Source organism: Callithrix jacchus, chromosome X, assembly GCF_049354715.1.
Source record: "Callithrix jacchus isolate 240 chromosome X, calJac240_pri, whole genome shotgun sequence".
NCBI lineage: Eukaryota > Metazoa > Chordata > Mammalia > Primates > Cebidae > Callithrix > Callithrix jacchus.
This window is the reverse complement of record NC_133524.1, coordinates 7,432,988-7,454,006: the sequence shown is the minus strand read 5'-3', so window position 1 is coordinate 7,454,006 and position 21,019 is coordinate 7,432,988. Positions and strand designations below refer to the sequence as shown.

General features: G+C 36.8%; 1 protein-coding gene across 1 annotated transcript in view; it reads right to left on the bottom strand.

The window, feature by feature from the left end:
- Nucleotides 1–19,605: 19,605 nt before the first annotated feature.
- The window catches only part of STS (steroid sulfatase), a 247,148-nt gene continuing 245,734 nt past the window's right edge, over nucleotides 19,606–21,019 (bottom strand). The window contains exon 12 of the mRNA XM_054251450.2: nucleotides 19,606–19,740. Coding sequence (XP_054107425.2) covers nucleotides 19,712–19,740 — 29 coding nt within the window. The 3' untranslated portion in view covers nucleotides 19,606–19,711. The remainder of the gene's footprint in view (nucleotides 19,741–21,019) is intronic.

Sequence of the window (21,019 nt, the reverse complement as noted above, 5' to 3'; positions counted from 1 at the left end):
GGCGGGGACTGGGAGGAAACTGGATTCCTCATATCTCAGGGGGTTACGCCCTTTAGAAGCAAATATCCAGTCCCTAGCATACTACAAAGACTGAAATGGTAATTATTATTAGGGAATATTATGATTTTATTTGTGATCAGACAGCTTACATGTTCTCTAAGAAAATAGGCTCTCAAACAAGCCTTGTATTTTATAACTAAAAATAATCATGTATTAAGAGCAGCTAGTTTTGAAAATCACATTTTCCCCAACATCCACTTTTAGAATTAAAGGTCAAATTATATGGTATATCCATTCCTACATAGCAATAAATGGCCAAGTTTTTTTCCTTACAATGGGCCCAAAAGACATAAGTTTAAAAAACATTTTTTGATTATCTGATGGTGTTTCCAGCATCTTATTCTGGACTTGTGGATTTTTCCGAAGCCATTGTATGAAAGTCACTCTATCTCTGGCTCCTATAAACTGACATAGTGAATTACTTCCACTATATCATTGTAACTCACAGCTCAATAAGGTTGCCTAAAATTGTAACTATAACTTTCCAGATTTTCCATAACATGTTAAGATCACCAACCCTTAAGACTGAGGGATAGATCATAGAGACAGAAAATTAACAAAGATATGCAGGACTTGAACTCAGCTCGGGATCAAGTGGACCTGATAGATATCTACAGAACTCTCCACCCCAAAACAACAGAATATACATTCTTCTTGGTGCCACAAGGCACTTAATCTAAATCTGATCACATAATTGGAAGTAAACCCCTCATCAGTAAATGCAAAAGAACTGAAATCCTAACAGTCTTGTAAAGTAGTTCAAACATTGTGGAAGATGATGTGGCGATTCCTCAAAGATCTAGAAACAGAAATACCATTTGATCCAGCAATACCATTACCAGGTATATACCCAAAAGAATATAAGTCATTTTATTATAAAGATATATGCATGTGTATGTTCACTGCAGCATTATTCACAATAGCAAAGACATGGAATCAACCCAAATACCCATCAATGAAGGACTAGATAAAGAAAATGTGGTACATTTGTGCCATGGAATGCTATGCAGCCACAAAAAGGAATGAGATCATGTCCTTTGCAGGGACATGGATGGAGCTAGAAGCCATTATCCTCAACAAACTAATGCAGCAACAGAAAACCAAACACTGCATGTTCTGCTTACAAGTGGCAGCTGAAGAACAGGAACACATAGACATAGGGAGGGGAAAAGCACACCCTGGAGCATGTCAGGGGAGTATGGTGGAGGGAGGGAGCGCTTTAGGAAAAATAGTTAATGCATGCTGCGCTTAATATCTAGGTGATGGATTGATAGGTGCAGCAAACCCCTATGGCACACGTTTACCTATGTAACAACCTGCATATGTACTCCAGAACTGAAAATAAAAATAAAAATTAATTTTCTAAAAAAAGACTGCAGGATGATGGCAGGGAACTGAACGAACAATACAGTTGTGTGCTACTGTGTAGGTTTGATATGCAGAAAAGAATTCTACACTCCTACATCCGAAGATGCTTTTACTAGGGCATTGCTGCATCTCTACTCAGCTTCCAATGTTTTCTTCCTTTGTCTGGGAACTGGTCTCTCTCTCATTTACTCTTTGAAGTTGAGAATAATTAAAAAGCCATTAGGGTTCTCTGTTCACAATGACACTACATAAATTAAATCTTGGTAGTGTTAAAAAGCAACAATGTGACCTAACCCTTCCAGAGTGTCACTTTATCTACAATTCAAATTTCATTTGTGCGAACAGATCTCCTTCAAATGTTGTTAATTTGAAACTCAAGGATTTGGAGGCAAATAATGAAAATATATTATTTATTATTAATGTGACAGCTTGTAAATAATCTTCCATATTGGATATGTATATAATATGTAAAGAATAGTATTTTCTATGGCACCGAGAAAAGGCATCTCTATTAGTATTTTAGAAGTTGAGTAGTTGGTTTCCTTGCAATGCTATATAGGAGACAGCTTCTTAATCCTTGTACTTTCTGTCAATGGGCATCTAGACAAAGAGTATGTTTATTGGTTTTCAAGCAGAAAGGATTGATGCTGGAATGAAATAAATCCAGGATGATTACAGTCACAGGCTACAAAGACATTGAAGAGAGTCCAAGAGAGCATTCTCAGAAACACTCTTACTGTCCCACTCTTTCAATTTAACTCAATAACATGCACCAGTTGCTGTGCCTAGCCAGGAAGATTCAGGATTGAATAAAATACTATTTTTGCATGACTGAGTCACAGGGCCCAGTAGACACCACAGCAACAGAGATGTAATATAAGGTCAAGTATGTAATGGGAATGGTAGATTCAAGATGGTGGAGCAGCAATGAGAAGAAAGAGAGCCCCAGGAAGAGCAGAACTGAAGGATCAACAAAGGCTCCCCAAAACACTGAGATGAGTCTTTGAGAATTAGGAGGGATCAGCAAGACAAAAAAAGGAAGAAAAAGTGACTCAGGAAAAGCAGCAGAACAGAGATGGTAACTACTATAGTAAATGTACCCAAGCAGCTACTACTACGGTAAAGGTACCCAAGGAACCACTATAATAGAGGAACCCAAATAACCACTATAGTAAAGGTACTGAAGAAACAACGACTATAGTAAAGGTACCCAAGTAACTACTAATGATACTGATGTTTGTCCTGTTCGTGTTTAAGTGAAAGGCTCTGGAAAACCAAAACACATTGCAACCCACAAAAAACAATAGGCTGTGAGAATATTGTGACTACAAACTAAGCTAGGAGGAAGGTGCTTGGTTGGGGTTGAAAATCATTGTTGACGTTCCTCGTATACATCACACACCTTCTAAAAGGCATGAAAAAACTGTGGTTTTGAAGGAGGAATGTGATATGCCTAACAAAAACGTGCAAAGATTCTATACATTGAGTTTAGGTCTCAGTGATAAAATCTCCACGGGGGATTATCTCAGGTTTCAGAAACAGCTTCCACGGTGTGTTACTGCTGCTGAAGAGCTTCCGTCCCTGTCACCTACTCATTAGGTCTAAATTCCTCCACCTAGTGGTCAAGACACTGTAATAATACTAGCTCCACAACAGCATTCTCTGCCATGAAGTTGAGCCTATTTCTTCCTACCTTTTCATGTGGGTGCAGTCTAGGGTCCACCTGCATGTGTTTGCCCACATTGTTGTTTCTCCTTAATAACATCAGAAAATCTCCCTCCTTTGAGGACCCTTTCAAGTGACCTGTGGTCACTGGACAATGGTGAGGATGAAAGTGCTGTGTGCCAGGTAAAATAGACAATACCATTGTCCTCCAGCCTACTGGAGGAGAGAGGTATCCAATACTTTAAAACAGAAATAAAACTTCAGATTGAGTGCTGCAAGGATAATGAAAAGGAGTCTGAGAATGACAGGTGGGAACTCACTGAGATTTGGGCATGAAAGAAAGACTTGGGAAAATGAGAAGTCATTGAAAGTGGAGTTTTTGAAGGGCTTTCAGTAGAATTTTAATAAGATCTACTTTATTTTTTAAAATCAGAATCCTTCATGTCTTCAGTTTTCCAAGCTAGATATTATTTCTCCAACAAAATGCTTGTTTAGTTATCCTTCTTCCATCATGTCTCCTGCCTCTTTCATGTTAGAACATGTTGTGTTGCTATATATAGATAGTAGGATTCTAGTTGACTAAGTCCTATGCCTTCTCTTTAATACCTTAACCTGTCTCCTCAGACTAGTAGTAAGTGTGGATGACAATTGATAGAGACAACCCAGCCTGAAAATGTTTGTCTGACTTGCCCCAGCTGTCAAATGGGGCAAAGGGAGAGTTAGACAGAGAAAAATCTAAGGTTGGATTTCTCAACATCAGTAATACATTTGGGGATGCAAGACTCTCTGTTATGGGGGTGTCCTTGGCATTATAGGATGTGTATCAGAATCCATGGTCTCTAAAATATTAATGACAGGAGGGAACTCACTGGATACCAGTAACATCCCCCTTCCAGTTGTGACAAACAAGAATTTCTCCAGAAATTGCCAGATGTCCCCCTGGCAGGGGGCAGGGATGACTGACAATCATTCTTATAAAGTAATAAATATATACAACTCACTCATGAATCATGAAAAAACTTTTGTAAGCCGAAGAATATTTAAGGTATGTAAGAAATTGTTAAAATATAAATATTCAAAATCAGAATACATTAAAAATTTCAGAAAATATTAAAAAGTCAGAAAGGGTATTAGTTGTTGTTGTTGTTGTTGCTGTTTTTGAGATGGAGTTTCGCTCTTGTTACCCAGGCTGGAGTGCAATGGCGTGATCTTGGCTCACCGCAACCTCCACCTCCTGGGTTCAGGCAATTCTCCCGCCTCAGCCTCCTGAGTAGCTGGGATTACAGGTACACGCCACTGTGCCCAGCTAATTTTTTGTATTTTTAGTAGAGACGGGGTTTCACCATGTTGACCAGGATGGTCTCGATCTCTTGACCTCGTGATTCACCCGCCTCGGCCTCCCAAAGCACTGGGATTACAGGAGTGAGCCACCGCGCCCGGCCCTAAGGGTATTAGTTTTAGGAGAAAAACAGGTTTGGAATTAACAAGTAATGAAAATATTGGTGATGAGTCTCTTAAAATTACATAAAAAAGGAAATGCAAATTAAATAAGAAGTACTCTTGCTTATTCTCCAATGAAAAAATTAAAATCATTCTTCAAATCTCTTCCAGTTCTCAATGAAGAAGCCTTACTTTAGCAGCAGGTCACCTTCAAATTCATAGAGCTTTCTCTCCTAAACTTGAAGGTATGAGAGAGCTAATCTTATTTATTCTACCATGAAATCCATTTTTCAAACATGGTAAGTCTATCCCTAGATCATAAATTTCTCTACTTTCTGTAACTTTCTTAAAGATAAACATGTTTTATGCTCATAATCTTTGCCATAGGTAACAAAAGTTACATCTTTCTCTTTGAATCTGATATGATTATAGTACATTGAAAAGAAAAATAGGATTTTATGATGATAGGATTTCCTTTCCATCTATTTTCCTTTTACAATGTAATTTCTGGGCTTGCCTTAGTTTATGGTCAGCTTTTTTCAAGTCTCTTTTGTGAAATGACATTTAAAAATATTTTATTCTGTAATACTGGATAAATGTTATTATGTACTTTTCAAAACCCATGGAACTATGCAACACAAAGAAGAAAGCATAATGTAAACCAAGGACCTTATAGTTGATAATAATGTATCATTATCAGTTCATTGATCATAAAAACCTGTACTATACTAATGCAAGAGATTAATAAGAGGGGGAAATGAGGAGGGCTAAAAGACAGCATATGAGCATTCTTGATTCTATATACTCAATTTTTCCATAAATATAAAGCTGTTGTTTAAAAAGAGTCTACTAAATGAAAAATACATTGAAAAATACATATACATTTAATAACCTTAAAACAAATGGATAATAAACTAAACAGTAATTATGGAAAGTGTCTTTTCCTGTAATGTCAATCACACCCAATCCCAGGGAAGAATCTGAATAGTCCTCCTTTATCTGAAGTGGCCGCAGATGGATGTGATATTATAAACCCTAGGATTTGGTGACTGCTGGGTGGCCATTAGATGCTTGGCTTCTCACCTGAGAGATGTCTGGGGGTTAGCTGAACCTCAAAGCATCATCCAGTTAGTAAGTTGTGCTGGAGGTGCTGAACGTGGAGACGGTTCAGCCTGAGTCTCTGCAGCTTACGACCACAGAGACAAACTGTCTCCTATGGTTACTCTGCTCCAATGTTTCTCCATCAGGAATGAGATGTGTATCTTTCAATGACTTGGCTTCTTCATTTCTCTGGTTGTAAAATGACTTAAAGGTGCTGGAAATCAAAATACTTGTCTTGTAGGACCAGAATACACTGATCAACACTAACTAGTCCCTCTAGAGAACAGTGTTCTCTAGATGATGTGTTTCTTATATGAGTAAGCATATGTCTAGCTATCCTACTACTGGATGTTTATTCACAAGAATAAAAGTATATGTTCACATTTAGACTTATACATGAACTTTCACAGCAATTGGATTCACAAGAGCCAAAAAACGGAAACAATCTGAATGTCCACCAATAGGTGACTAGGCAGACACATTGTGGTATTTTCATTCAACAGAGTACTACTCAGTAATGAAAGATTTTCCCTTAACAGAATACTACTCAGTGACTAGTCAAATGATCCACAAATGACTAAACCACAAATTTGTTATTGAGTAAAAGAAGCCAGACTCAGGAGGGGAGGTACAATACAATTCCACTTATATAAAAGTGTGAAAAGAAGTTGAAGCAAATATTTAGTGCCTGAAAGCAGATTGTTGTCTTCGTGAGCTGGGGCAGATGCTGTAATTAACAAAGAAACTTTTAGGGGTTTGGGGAATATTCACTGTCTTGTTCTTGGTGGCAGTTTTATGGGTGAACACAACTCATTTTACACTTTCAATGGATGCAGCTTATTGTACACAAATTATACCTTAATAAAATTATTTTTAAAGAGCCAGAGAAGCAAATTTTACTTAGTGGAGTAGGGTTAGAAGGACTACTGACTTGTCAATACTAAATATGAGTAATAGTAATGTAGAATATATAATAATAATATGTAATAACTAATATAGAGACAACAAATCTAAAAAAAGATAAAACAGATAGATGAAAGAAAATAAATCTCATATATACCAAATAAAAACTAAATAAAAAAGTTTATGCTATCAACAATAATTATTTTATAAATGAATTATTGTTGAATAAAATATATAGTGAGAAAAATATAACAAAGCCGCAAAATACATAAAGTAAAAACTGACAGAACTAAAAGCGGTTAGAGACAAATTTGTAATTATCAAGAAAGAATTTAATATATCTTTTCCAGCAATTAAGAGAACCAACAGACAAAAATTTTAGTAATAGAGGTGATTAGAATGATTCAATTAGCACCTTTGACTTAACGGACATATCGATTATTGCACTACAAATGGAAAAGTGCGCACTCTGGGCAGCCATGCCTAAAACTTTCGCTTAAATTGACGATACACAAGTCTTCAGACATATCGAAAGATTGAAAATACACAATGCAGATCTCTGACTTTGAAATCCTCGCGTTTGGAATTTTTTAAAAATTCTCTATTATCCACAAGTAAATGAAGCAAGCAAAATGGAAGTTGGAAAATATTTTTTAAATAAATGATATGAAAAAATGGATATCAAATGTTTTAGAGGTATCTAGATACAGTGTGTATTTAACAAAAAAAATTAGGAAACATCACATCTTAGAAAGTTAAAAAATAAAAAAAGTCAAGAAAATGGTAGAAGGAAGAAAATGTAAGATAAGAGAAGAAATTAATTAAATAGAAAAAATATATATTCTATAGGGAGAACTGACAAAACCAAAAATTGATTCTTCAAAAAGTCCAATGAAATCAACAAATTATCAAGCCTGGTTAATAGGTAGGGAAGGAGAGAAGGTAGAAATAACCAACAATGGAAATGAAAAACAGTGCACCATAAAATCTTACTACATTAAAAAGATAATAGTAAAAACATGAAGCCAATAAATCCCTACATTATAACTTAAAAACTGAGGGGATACATGGAAAGTCTCAGGGCATGTATTCATTAAGACAGTGTGGCGATTCCTCAAGGACCTAGAAAAAGAAATACCATTTGACCCAGCAATCCCATTACTGCATATATACCCAAATGATTATAAATCACTCTATTATAAAGACACATGCACACATATGTTCATTGTGGCACTGTTTACAACAGCAAAGACCTTGAACCAACCCAAATGCCCATCAATGATAGACTGGATAAAGAAAAAGTGGCACAGAGACAACATGGAATACTATGCAGCCGTAAAAATGGATTACTGGGTATATATCCAAAAGACTATAAATCGTTCTACTATAAGGACACATGTACACGAATGTTCATTGCAGCACTGTTTACAATAGCAAAGACCTGGAATCAACCCAAATGCCCATTGATAATAGACTGGATTGGAAAAATGTGGCACATATACACCATGGAATATTATGCAGCAATCAGAAATGATGAGTTCGTGTCGTTTGTAGGGACATGGATGAATCTGGAGAACGTCATCCTCAGCAAACTGACACAAGAACAGAAAATGAAACACCGCATATTCTCACTCATAGGTGGGTGATGAAAAATGAGAACACATGGACACAGAAAGGGGAGTACTAAACACTGGGGTCTATTGGGGGGAAAAGGGGAGGGCCAGTGGGAGGGGGAGGTGGGGAGGGATAGCCTGGGGAGAAATGCCAAATGTGGGTGAAGGGGAGAAGAAAAGCAAAGCACACTGCCATGTGTGTACCTATGCAACTGTCTTGCATGCTCTGCTCATGTACCCCAAAACCTATAATCCAATAAAAAATTAAAAAAAAAAAAAATGGATGAGTTCATGTCCTTTGCAGGGACATGGATGTAACTGGAAACCATCATTCTCAGCAAACTGACACAAGAACAGAAAACCAAACACTGCATGTTCTTACTCATAAATGGTTGTTAAACAATGAGAACACATGAACACAAGGAGGGGAACATCACACACTCAGGCCTGTTGGGGGTGGGAGAACTAGGGGAGGGATAGCAGAGGGTGGGGGGATTGGGGAGGGATAACATTAGGAGAAATACCTAATATAGATTATGAGTGGATAGATGCAGTAAACCACCATGGCATATGTATACCTATGAAAAAATCCTGCATGATCTGCACATATACCCCAGAACTTAAAGTATAATAATAAAAAAAAGAAAATTGAATTCCCAGTCCAAATATTTCAAGAAAGAAAATGCTTGATCCACATGGTTTCATCAATGAGATCTACAAAGCATTGAAAGAACAAATCGTTCCAATTATATTTGAACTCTTAGGGAGAACAGAGGAGGGAACATTCAATAAATCATTTTATGAGACTAACATAATCTCCATTCTAGTACCTGATAAGGCAAGATGAAAAGGAACACTTATGAGCCACTGTTGCTCAACAAATTAAAGAAGAATAAAGAAAATTTTAGCGAATACCTCCAGCAGTGTATCAAAACAATGATAATACATCCTAACTAAATGACTTTTTCTCAGGAATGTAAGTGATGACATACTACTATTATTCTGAACACCTTTATTTATCAACTAAGTTTTCATTGTATGCATTTCCATTTTCATATGAAATTAATAACTTTATTGGATTCCTTGAATCAATATGATGTGAAATAAAAGATATTGTTAGGAAATATTGTTTGGAAAATGAGGCTGAAAGTAGATCATGTTTGAATTAATTCACTTAATTATTGCATGATATTCATGTCATCTTTAACAAAAATTTTTAAATAAGAATTTCTTTTAAAATAATTTTTAAAGAAAAAATATTTTTAAAATTTTCCATGTTTCTTTTAATTTATGCAAGCATTGTTAAGGTTAATATATTTCTCTGATAACATTCTTGTTTGAGTGTTTTTGTTATTTGCCTATTAACTGTGCTGTATTGACCAACAGTGCATCACAGATTCTGGGGAAATATGAGGTGTAATTTAACCTCTCTCTACTTTGCATCAAAACAACTCACAGTCTTCTAGGGGGATGATGGGGAAAGATTTATTCTATTACCATTTTGCTCCTACCTGGAGTGTGAAATGCTTGGGGACCTGAACTTTATGGAGCCAGGTCTTCCATCAGACCCTAGTGAGTCTGGGCTTATTAACCCTAACATCTGCTCCTGTGCCCCTTAAGGCCATCCTCCCAAAAACTCATGATTGCATGAATGTCTTTAAAGAAATAGAGCCTTCTACTTTCTGCCTGCCTCTCTCTGCCTTTGTGCCATCATATCTTAGAGGTTATCTCCAAACTCTCCTCTCCATCCGTTCTTCATCTTCTCAATGTGCACTCCATTTTGTAATTTCCCCTTAAATATTAGTCTTCTGTGGAATTATTTCTGAGGTTTTCTGTCCCTCAATCATTTCCAGGATAAAATTCAATCTTCTTGCTTTTGCACACAGTGCCTTGCATGCCCTGGTCTCTTGTGTACTCTTTAATTAGTATGTATTGCTTTTGCCAGTTATATAGAAATAACACTACTTCTTTAAATGTTCCATAACAATGTTCAAAAAATAATTTAGTTTTCTTTTCCAGAATGTTTCTTTTCTTCATCTAGCTGACTGCAACAACTCACCCCCCAATTGCAATAACTCACCCCTACATTGCAACAAGCTCATATTTCCTACAATTGCTCCCATTGCATTTAATTGCCAATTTCCTCTCTCTGTTATAGAAACAAAGAGTCTCTTCTCTCTGAAGGAAAGAGAATATGTAATTTGGCTTAGTATTTCCACACTTTATCCCAGACATTGTACTTAGTATGCATTCATAATACGCACAGTAGTTATGAGAATTTGCTAATGGCAGGAGTAAGTCAGCAGTCGTGATAGGAAGAAGAATAGGAGGAAATACTGTGAATTGACAAAATATTACTTACAGGAATCATTTTTACAGCTCCTTTCCAGAGGTATGTAGTAGAAAATAAAACTGTGAAATTCCCAAATGATTCAAACCTGTTCTTCCACTTGACATTTTCCACTGTTGGACTCAGAGAATGAAACACCAATATCCAGTGAACAGGAAGCTTAACTGCCTAGTTTTCCACAAAATGGGGCTAAATCTCATTTTGTTACAGAAATCTTACCTAAGGAAATAGAAATTTTGCATCAACACTATTACAAGGCTTTGGATACGGCCACCTCTAAGGTTAGTCTACATCACATCTGGGAACTTGTCATTTCCAGAACACAGTCCTCTTTAAAGGAGGATTACATGACTCTAGAAGAAAAACAAGTAAGCTACATCCTCAGAAAACAAGGCAGTGTTTGACTTTAAAGCAATCATAAAAGGGTTTTTGAGTGTTGGAAAAAAGAATAAAAGCATTGTAATTTCAGACTACCTGGAAACCATTCAGCTGAATAGGTTTGCAGATCTGTGACTCAGATTTCAAGGTTATCGCTCCAGGCAGTGACAGTCTGTGTTTTGTAAAATTGACATAGAAGAATATTAAAAAAATTTTTTCATCTCTTTGCTGCCATTGTGTTTTGAAGGTCATAAATGGATGTAGGGTCTATTCACTGACAGCAAATGGAATGGGAGTGTGGGCAATCTACTTAATTTTTTTCTACATGCTGTGATTCTAAAGTTGGAAGTCAGAAGGAAGTCCATGCATGGATAAGTTTGTGCTAAGTAGTTAGCATCCTGCCACAATAGTTGGACCCACGTTTGCCAAAAGGTGAAAAGCAGTAGGTGGATTTTGGGCAAATTGCAAAGGTAAAGTGTTCTATTCTTTGCACTTTTCCTATCCTGCTGTAAAACTTCGATCAATTCACTTAATTTTCTGGTCCTCATTTTGACATTTAATGAATCAGAGTAGGCACCTATGGAAGGCAGCCTTCTAAGATGGCTTCCAGTGATCCCCACCTCCTGATAATCATACTCTCTTGTGATACCCTCCCCTCAGGTGGCTGGGACCTAATGTTGTGTTCTCAACCTTTTTCTTCTTGATTTCTTTCCCTTTGGTGACATATTGATTTTCTTAACCAAGGTTGAAGATTACCCATTGTATTAGTCTGTTTCATGCTGCTATGAAGACATGCCAGAGACTGAGTAATTTACAAATAAAAGAGGTTTAATTGACTCTCAGGTCCTCATGGCTAAGGAGGCCTTAGGAAACTTACAGTCATGGTGGAAGTTGAAACAGGCACATCATACATGGCAGGAGGTAAGAGAAGTGAGTGCTGAGCAGAGGGGGAAATCCCCTGATAAAACCATCAGATCTCATGAGAACTCACTCATTATTATGAGGACAGCATGAAGGTAACCATTCCATTATTCAATTTTCTCCATCTGGTCCCACCAACGACAAATGGGAATCATGGGAACTACAATTCAAGATGAGATTTGGGTGGGGACACAGCCAAACCATATCACCCATGTTGTTTGAGAGAATGCTAAGATACTCTAGTAATTAAAACAGTCTTTCACCTCTTCTTTATCAATATGACTTCTGATCTAAGTTTTCAGCTTGCTCCCTAGTTGTCTGTGTCCTTGATGTGTTGGTTTCACTGTTTGCAAACCGTTTGTCTTGCACATACACCACGCAAAGCTCAGAAATGGGATCAAGAAGCAGATGGGAGCACATGTGGCCATGTTCCATCCTGCAACAAATCCAATAAAATGCCAGAAACTATATTAAAAAAGAAAAACACTCCTTCCTTACAGAAACCATCATAGCAAGAAAGATAAAGAGTATCATCAACAGACCAGGGATTTCAACAGATCCCAGAAAGACTGAAAGCAAACACACCTACAGGAAACAAAACATAGCTATGGTGTTAGAGTGATTCAAAATTACTCCAAGAGGCAACAAATAGAAGGAATTAATTGTGGAGAGGTGGTCAAACCTATAAAGCTTTATTGGCATTTTTAAAAGAAGACTGATATAGACAAGTATAATGTGTTTCCAGACTTAATATTACAAATAAAACATTTCTCCAAAACCAATCTATATATTCAGTGCAATCACAATTGGAATTCCAAAAGGATTTTTATGAATTTTGACAGGCTGATTCTAAAGTTCTTATCTAAATAAGATCCTGTCATTTGCAACAACATGGATAGAACTGGCGATCATTGTGTTAAATGAAAGAAGCTAGGCACAGAAAGACAAACATGGCATGTTCTTATTTGTGGGATCTAAAAATCAAAATAATTTCACTCATAAGATAGAGAGTAGAAAGATGGTTACCAGCAGCTGGGAAGGGTAGTGGTGGGAGGCGAGGCAGGGATGGTTAATGGGTACAAAAATATAGAAAGAATGAATAAGATGGCACAACAGGGTGATATAGTCAATAATATGTTAATTGTACATTTAAAAATAACTAAAAGAGTACAGTCAAATGGTTTGTAATACAAAAGGTAAATGTTTGAGGGAACAGATATTGCATTCTCCATGATGTGATTATTAGTATCTGGTATTTGATAAAACAACAGGGTAACTACAGTCAAAATAATTTAATTGTAAATTTTAAAATAACTAAAAGGGTATAACTGGATTTTTTGTAACAGAAAGGATAAGTGCTTGAGGGGATGGATACCCCAATTACCATTATATGATTTTTATACATTGCATGCCTATATCAAAACATATTATGTACTCCATAAATATATATCCCTACTACATGCCCCCAAAATTTTTTAAAAATGTTATCTGTTAAAAATATGTGAGACCAGAGAAACAGTTTTGAAAAGATGAACAATTATGGTGGAAATTTTTCTTCTGAGATATCAAAACTATCATGAGTCTGAATTGAGTATGAACTCGATGCAGGGGAAGAAAAGTCAGTAGCTAAGTAGTATTTTCTAGTAATTTAAGGTGACCTCACCACAAACTCCAGTTCCTTTCCACAATAAGCAGACCATGAGAAACTATCACATTGTTTGCTTTATTTCTGCTAACCGAACTGCACATCAATGATGGGATAAAGAAGATAATAGCAATTTCTGGTTACCATAAAGAACATTTCTAAATATTACTCTGATATGTAAAGTATAAAATAGCCAGAAAAAATAACATTCAATTAAGGTGATACTATTACCTATTATGTAAAAGCTTTTGAACATTTTTTACTGATTGCAGAATATTAAAAATATATATTTCCAAAATCAGTGTGATATTTCCTTTTTAAAAAGATAGCTATGGTATTCTACTAATGAACAGAACATTATTAGCAATCACTTTCCCACCTTTAAAGAATGTTGTACCTTTTCAGTTAATTAAAGTAATTAACTATAGAAAGCATCTCGCTCTGTTGTTCAGGCTGGAGTGCAGTGGTGTGATCACAGCTCACTGCAGCCTCAAACTTGGGCTCAAGCAATCCTCCCACTTCAGCCACTCAAGTAGCTAGGTCTAGAGGAGCAAGTCAGCATGTTCAATTAGTCTTTTTAGTTTTTGTAGATATGGGGTCTTGCTATGTTACCTAGGCTGCTCTCCAACTCCTGCCTTCAAGCAATCGTCCCACCACAGCCTTCTAAAGTGCTGGAATTACAAATGTGGGCCACCATGCCTGGACCCTTTTCAATTTAAATCTATGGTGGTTTAAAATTTTTTAATTACCTGTTAAGTATGTGGTATAAGTACGTTGGAAACATTTCGTACAACATGACTGAGGATTACACAAATGCAAATACCCTGCAAAGCAAATCGGACCCTTAAACATAATGACACAAAATAATTCTGAAATCAAACCATTAATATTTAGCACACGTGTTACATCTGTTTTCTGAAATTATGTGCCATACGGTAATCACCTCCAAATTATTAATAACGAGCAAAAACTTTTTTTAAAAAAATCACTCCCAAGAAAAAATGAATTATTGGTTCCCGAAGCCTTGTTCAAAGGATTACTGGTACCTAATATGCATTTGCTATTTCAAGATTTATTGAGGAACCACACAACGAGCTTACAGTCTCCAAGGAGAAATGGACACATGAACAATTCACCACGACACAAGACCATGCATTCTACACAAAGGAAATAGTAAGAAAAGAATTAATCTCATGAGTTTGATAACATGCAATGCAGCCACTGCAGGAAAGGAAGGAGAAGGGAGTTAGAAGAAAGGTAGGAGACAGCAACAATGAGTACAAGGTCTCCCACTTGGTGACTGGGCATATGGACAGGAACATTGAAAGCTGTGGCATTGATGATATTCACAGAGAGGTTGAGATGATTGAGCATGGGGTCTAGAGAAGTACAAAATCAAGAGACACTTAGGGTATTGGTGGTGTGTAGTTCAGAGATGAGTCGGGGGTTCCAAGGAGAACCTCAGAGTCATGGACAAACTTAATGGGCATGAGGGTTTGATGGAGCAGGGACACTGGATGATGTCCCCACATGTAAGATCTACATTTCTGGAAAGCTAACCTACTGAATTTTCAGATTATCAAGGTAGGAGACCATATGTATCTCCAATACCTAGCAAAATGTCTGCTCCATGACAATTACTGATGAAGATTCCTGACCTAGCCACACCTCCACCTGCAGCTGACCTCAGTTATACTGCTGTGTATACAACATGGATTGCTTTAGAGTTTCTTTAGAGATGCTTTAGAGAAACTTTAGAGTTTCTCTGGGTCTCAAGTCATCATGAATAATTAAAGTCAGATGCCAGGTGATATGGTTTTGTTCTCTGTCCCCATGCAAATCTCATGTTAAATTTTAATCTCCAATGTTGAAGGTGGGGACTAGTGGTAGGTGATTGAATCATGGGGGTGGTTTCTAATGGATTAGCACCATCCCTCTAATGCTACCTCATGATATCTGGTTGTTTCAAAGTGTGTGGTGCCTCCTTCCTCATTCTCTCTTCCTTTTGCTCCCACCATGCAAGACATGTTTGTTTCCCCTTCGCCTTCCACCATGATTGTAAGTTTCCTGAGGCCTCCCCAGAAGCAGAAGCCTGTATGGTCCACAAAACCATGAGCCAATTAGACCTCTTTTTATTATAAATTATCCATTCTCAGGTATGTCTTTACAGCAATGTGAGAACAAACTAATACAGCAGGGTTGCAAAATTTTTAAATTACACTTGAATTAGATTGACAAAACCATTTTAGATTTGATATATAAGTAGTGGAGTAAGGTGTTGATATTTAATATAACATATTGATGGTAAACTAATTGAATTTTTATTTTCCTTTACTTGAAACATACGTCATTGGTGGCAACAAATTTTATTAATAGGTTAATATAGTATAATAGACATTTCATGACAGGGGAAATATATTTTTATGGACCAGACAGCTTTTGGGTAAAGAACTGGATATGTCAGGGTTATGAAAAACACTTTTATTTGTTCATTTTGTTTTTTCTTTGGACAAATTAACTTAAAAACTTGTGATTTCTACTGTCATATTATAACAACAGCCGAGTTTGGAGGGCATGGTGAAGTGGCATTGTGGGAGACACAGGAAAAATAGACTTCTCAGATGTAAGACAGAGCTCAAGTTCACTTACTGGACATCTATCATCTCTACTTCCCAGGGTAACTTGACAGTGAAACCTTTTTCCTCTAGAAATGAGCACAGCATGCCATGTTCTAGATAGCTTAAACTTCTGAATAACTAAAGATTTAGTAAATACATTTTTAAAAGATGTGTTTCCGTCATATGACAAGCATTGTAAAACTTGCTAAATCCATTTGTCCACCTTGTTTTTGGTTTTTGTTTTTCCTTTTTTTTTTCATTTTGCCAAGGATGGTCCTTCAGGTTGCTGGAAAAAGACAATTTCAGGTAACCATGGTTTACATGAGGTTAGAAATTTGGAAAGACCTCAGAAGCTGCATGGCCTAGCACCACACTGAAGTGAAATGCCTTGGGTCACAAGTTAGGATTCTCTAGAAATTTTAGTTTTGGGGTCATCTGACTTCTTCTGTTGCTTATTCTCCCCCACTCTCTCTGTCTGTCTCTTCCTCCCTCTATCCCTCCCTCTCTATTTTCCCCCTCCATCCTTCTTTCTCTCTCTCTGTATCTCCCTTCCTCTCTCCCTCCCTCCCTCTCTCTATTTCCCTCCCTCCCTTTGCCTTTCATTCTATTTTAAACAACTAGGGATCATTAAATGGTGATTTTCCTAATTCCATCATTCCTTCTACATTTTTTTCTTGATTTTCAGAAAATAATTTCCTTCCTCCTCTTTATTTATTCATGTATCTAAGCTTATCACACTAGACTCATGGGCTCTTATTTCATTCAATGAATTATAATCCCTTCCTGTCATTACTTATTTTGATGCTCAACTTGGGCCACGTTTGGCTAGTAGGAATTCTTTCACACCAGCTTCTGCATGCTTTATCATTTCTCTGTCATTATTTGTGTACTTGTTACATTCTGGAACGGAAGGTGTTGAAAATCATCTTGTGCATTTTCTGTTCCTACCGTGAATGAGCCATTTCTCAGGAGCTATATCTCAAAGCACCTTAGGACAAATTACTTATTCATTACAAAAGGAAAACTCAATCCTTTACACTGGAGAAATCTGTCAGATGATGCCTTAGGCAAGAGATCCAGGTTTACATCACCAGTAAGGGGACAAATTGACATCACATGTCTCCTGATGCAGCACATTGAGAGGGACATAGCTACAATTCAAAGTATCAAAATATCAAAGTCATAAAAGAGAAAGGAAGTTGGAGAAACTTGTCTACATTAAAGAAGACTAAGTATCCATGGCAACTAGATACAATACATGAACAAGGTGTGAGTACTAGAACTGAAGAAAGGATTGGAGAAGATTTAAAAGACATGATGGAGACAACTGACAAAATTTGAATGTGAATTGTGGATTAGATAATGACATTCTAGGAATGTTGAATGTTCAGATTTTGATATTTGCATTGGAATTAGGAAAGAAAGTGTCTAGTTCTTAGGAAACATACCTAGAAGTATTTATAGGTAAAGGGGCATAATGTCTATAACTTGGTCCCAAATGGTTCAGAAAAAAAGTGTGTAAATACATACACACACACACACACACACACACACACACACACACAAGGGAGAGAGTAGAAATCCTGATCAAAATGTTTATGACTGGTAAATCTAAGTAAAGTGTTCACAGGACAGGAGTTTTTTGGGTTGTTTTGTTTTGTTTTACTAGTCTTGCACCTTATCTGTTGATTTGAGGTTGTATTAGGAGAAAAAATGACCGGACAAAATCTCTCAGAAGATGGTTAGAGACAAAGCAAGCTCTCTGTGATTTCTTGGTGAAGTACCTTCCATTGCTTGCTTGCCCCAGGGTGCTTTTAAAGCTATGGTCAAACTACTGGACATCAATTATCCAAAGCTTCTTCTGTATTTCTGCCTGAAGTCCTCAAAAACATCTGTAGACCAGGCAGGAGTTCAGCTGAATGGATGATAGTATGGTCATTTCAGCATAGGTTTTTTTTTTTTTTTTTGTCAAACCTCTGAATCCATAAATAACTTTTCTTTACTAAATGACTTGTCATATGCTATGCCCAAGCTCTATAATTTTGTTAATATCTTTTTCTCCCCAGAAATGGGTGGTTTCTAATATAAAGAGGAATGGACTCAAAGTCACTAGAAATGGGTTTAGTTCCAGTTTTCTACCTACTTCATGAGGTTGGATCACATTTTTAATTGCTATACATTTTTTTTAAGCATGACCTGGTTGTGAAAATGAAAATGCATCTACATGGAAATCCTTTGGCAATGGTAAAACCCTATATAAGTATAAAGTTTTGGTGTTTTGAATACATTTATAATTGTTGTTATACATCTTAAACTGGAGTGCCACTCACACGGTTTGCTCTATCTCAATTAATAGCATCCAGCCCCTCCCAAGATAATTAATTTATTATGCACATGGAATATAATTGCATTTTTGATGTTTGGATGGTTTTGAAAATCACCAAAAGGCCATTGTAATATTGAGCACATTTTGTGTGCAGTGTATTTCATCAGAGATTTGATGGGATCCATATAAACTGATCATTTATGTCCCTTTAGGGGTAGAAAACCCCTCATCACACTCAATGTTCAGTCTATTGAATGCATTAGCAATGACTAGTTATTAATCTTATAACCTTTTCTAATTAACAGAATAAACTGTAAAATGAAGACAAATTGAATGTATCCAAGGGTGAAACACATTCAAGCACTTATTGCAAACTTACCCTGAAAAAGTAATCTATGAATATTTCACGACAGAGGGAAGCCCGTCTGTGCTTATTTATTGGCAAAATGCAAAAATGCAAACTAACTCCTTTGTCATTTGTTTCTTTGTGTCTTCTTTCATGATGCTCTCAAAATTGCCAGGGATAAGTACTGTAAACATCGTCATTACTGTTATTTATTTTATATAGCACCCCTTATAAGTATCCCAGAGCTGCAGAATAAATAGCAAAACACAGAAAAATGACAAGTAACAATAAACAAATTTGTAGCAGCAAAACACTTACCCAGAGGAAAGACATATAGACAAAGAGTTGAAAAGGCATCGGAGGCAAGAGTCATAAAAATGAACTAGATTAAATGCTATGGCCATCAGTGCTGAATGCAGTATTTATATCCATAGAACTAGAGTAGAATAGCAACGGGATTTTTTTTTTTTTTTGCTTCTTCTAAAAATAATGTTTGAGAAACAGTTTATTAAGTCAAAGTGTAGCATGGAGTTTCTCAGCCTTTACTAACATTGGCTCTGCTGGCATTTGTGGCCAGATAATTCTTTGCTAAGGAGGTTTGGAGTGTTGCTGTGCATTGTGGGATATTTAGCAGCATCTCTGGTCTCTATTAGATGTAAGCAGGAGCCCTGACTCCCAGGTATGACAACCAGAAGTGTCTTCAGACATTTCCAAATGTCTCCTGGCCAGTGGTAGAGATAGGTGGGGCCAAACTGCCACTGGTTGAGAACTACTGACGTAGTGCAAACTAAGAGGGAAGAATTTGTTATAATGTGGAAAAGTTTTCAGAGTGAGCCTTGCTGGCTTCACGGCTTAATGAATAGGCTTCCGAGGCCATAATGCCAGTTTGATAACACAGATTCATCAGAGATCATGGATATTTAGGTCAAACCTACCTGGGTTTAAGATACCTCATTAACTGAATGACCTTGAGACAGTCAAGACATTTGTGACCACCACTTCCCACCTGTAAAATAAGAATAAAAAATAATGACTTCCAAAGATCACTGCGGGGGGGGGGTTCTTTTTAAAATTTTAATTTTTAAAAAATTTTATTTTAGGTTCAGGGGTACATGTGCAGGTTTATTATATACATAAATCGCACATCATGGGGCTTGGTGTACAGATTATTTCATCACCCAGGTGATAGGCATAGTACCCAATTAGTAGTTTTCTATCCTCGTTCTCCTCCTAATCTCCCCCATCATATAGTCCCCAGTGTCTATTTTTTCCATCTTTGTGTCCATGTGAACTCCGTGTTGAGCTCCCGTTTATACATGAGTACATGCAGGATTTGGTTTTCTGTTCCCGTATTAGTTTGCTTAGGAAAATAGCCTCCAGCCCCATCCATGTTGTTGCAGAGAAAGATCTCATTCTTCTTATTGGCTGCATAGTGTTCCATGGTGAATATGCACCACATTTTCTTTATCCAATCTGCTCTTCATGGGCATTTACAATGAGTTCATGTCTTTGCTACTGTGAATAGTGCTGTGATTAACATACACATGCATGTGTCTTTATGACAGCACTATTTATATTCCTTTGGGTATATACTCAGTAATAGGATTGCTGGGTTGACTGGTAGTTCTGTTTTAAGTTCTTTGGGAAATCACCAAACTGCTTCACTTTGCATGTGAAAGTCCCTAACGCAGTGGCTAGTACATAAATAGGAGACTCTCAATAATTGTGGACTTAATGCCTTCAAGTGCAGCCAAGATCACATCTCAGAAGATGAAGAGAACGGAAACAAGTATCAGTTTGATTATTCTACATTACAGGCTGAAGAACCAGAAACAGGAAATGACTTTGTGTGCCCTGTTAAAAAAGCCACTAAATCACTGGATTGGAACCCAGACTTTTTTTTTGTTTTTTTTTTTAAGTCTGGTGGTTGCTGTATTGAAAAGACTAGAAAAGTGAAATCTTTATGATCGGGCAATTGGATGGACAGTGAATGTCCCAAAGTCTCACATACAGTTCAAAACAGTCCAGGACTGTTTAGAATAGAATCTGTTATTTTGGTGACATGGCTCAGAAGGAATGACGGTGAGAAATAAAATGCTAGAACTGTGGTCTACACTGGATTCATCTTTATTTAGGATACAACTTCATGTGATATTAATGGAAAGATCCACTACCCATCTTCTTCCTCTCCCACAGGGGAGATTTTTGAGGACTCATCTTAAGTGTCTATGGAGAATGGTCTTAGGACAGCATTCACTGAATTGAATCTAAATGTATTGCAAATG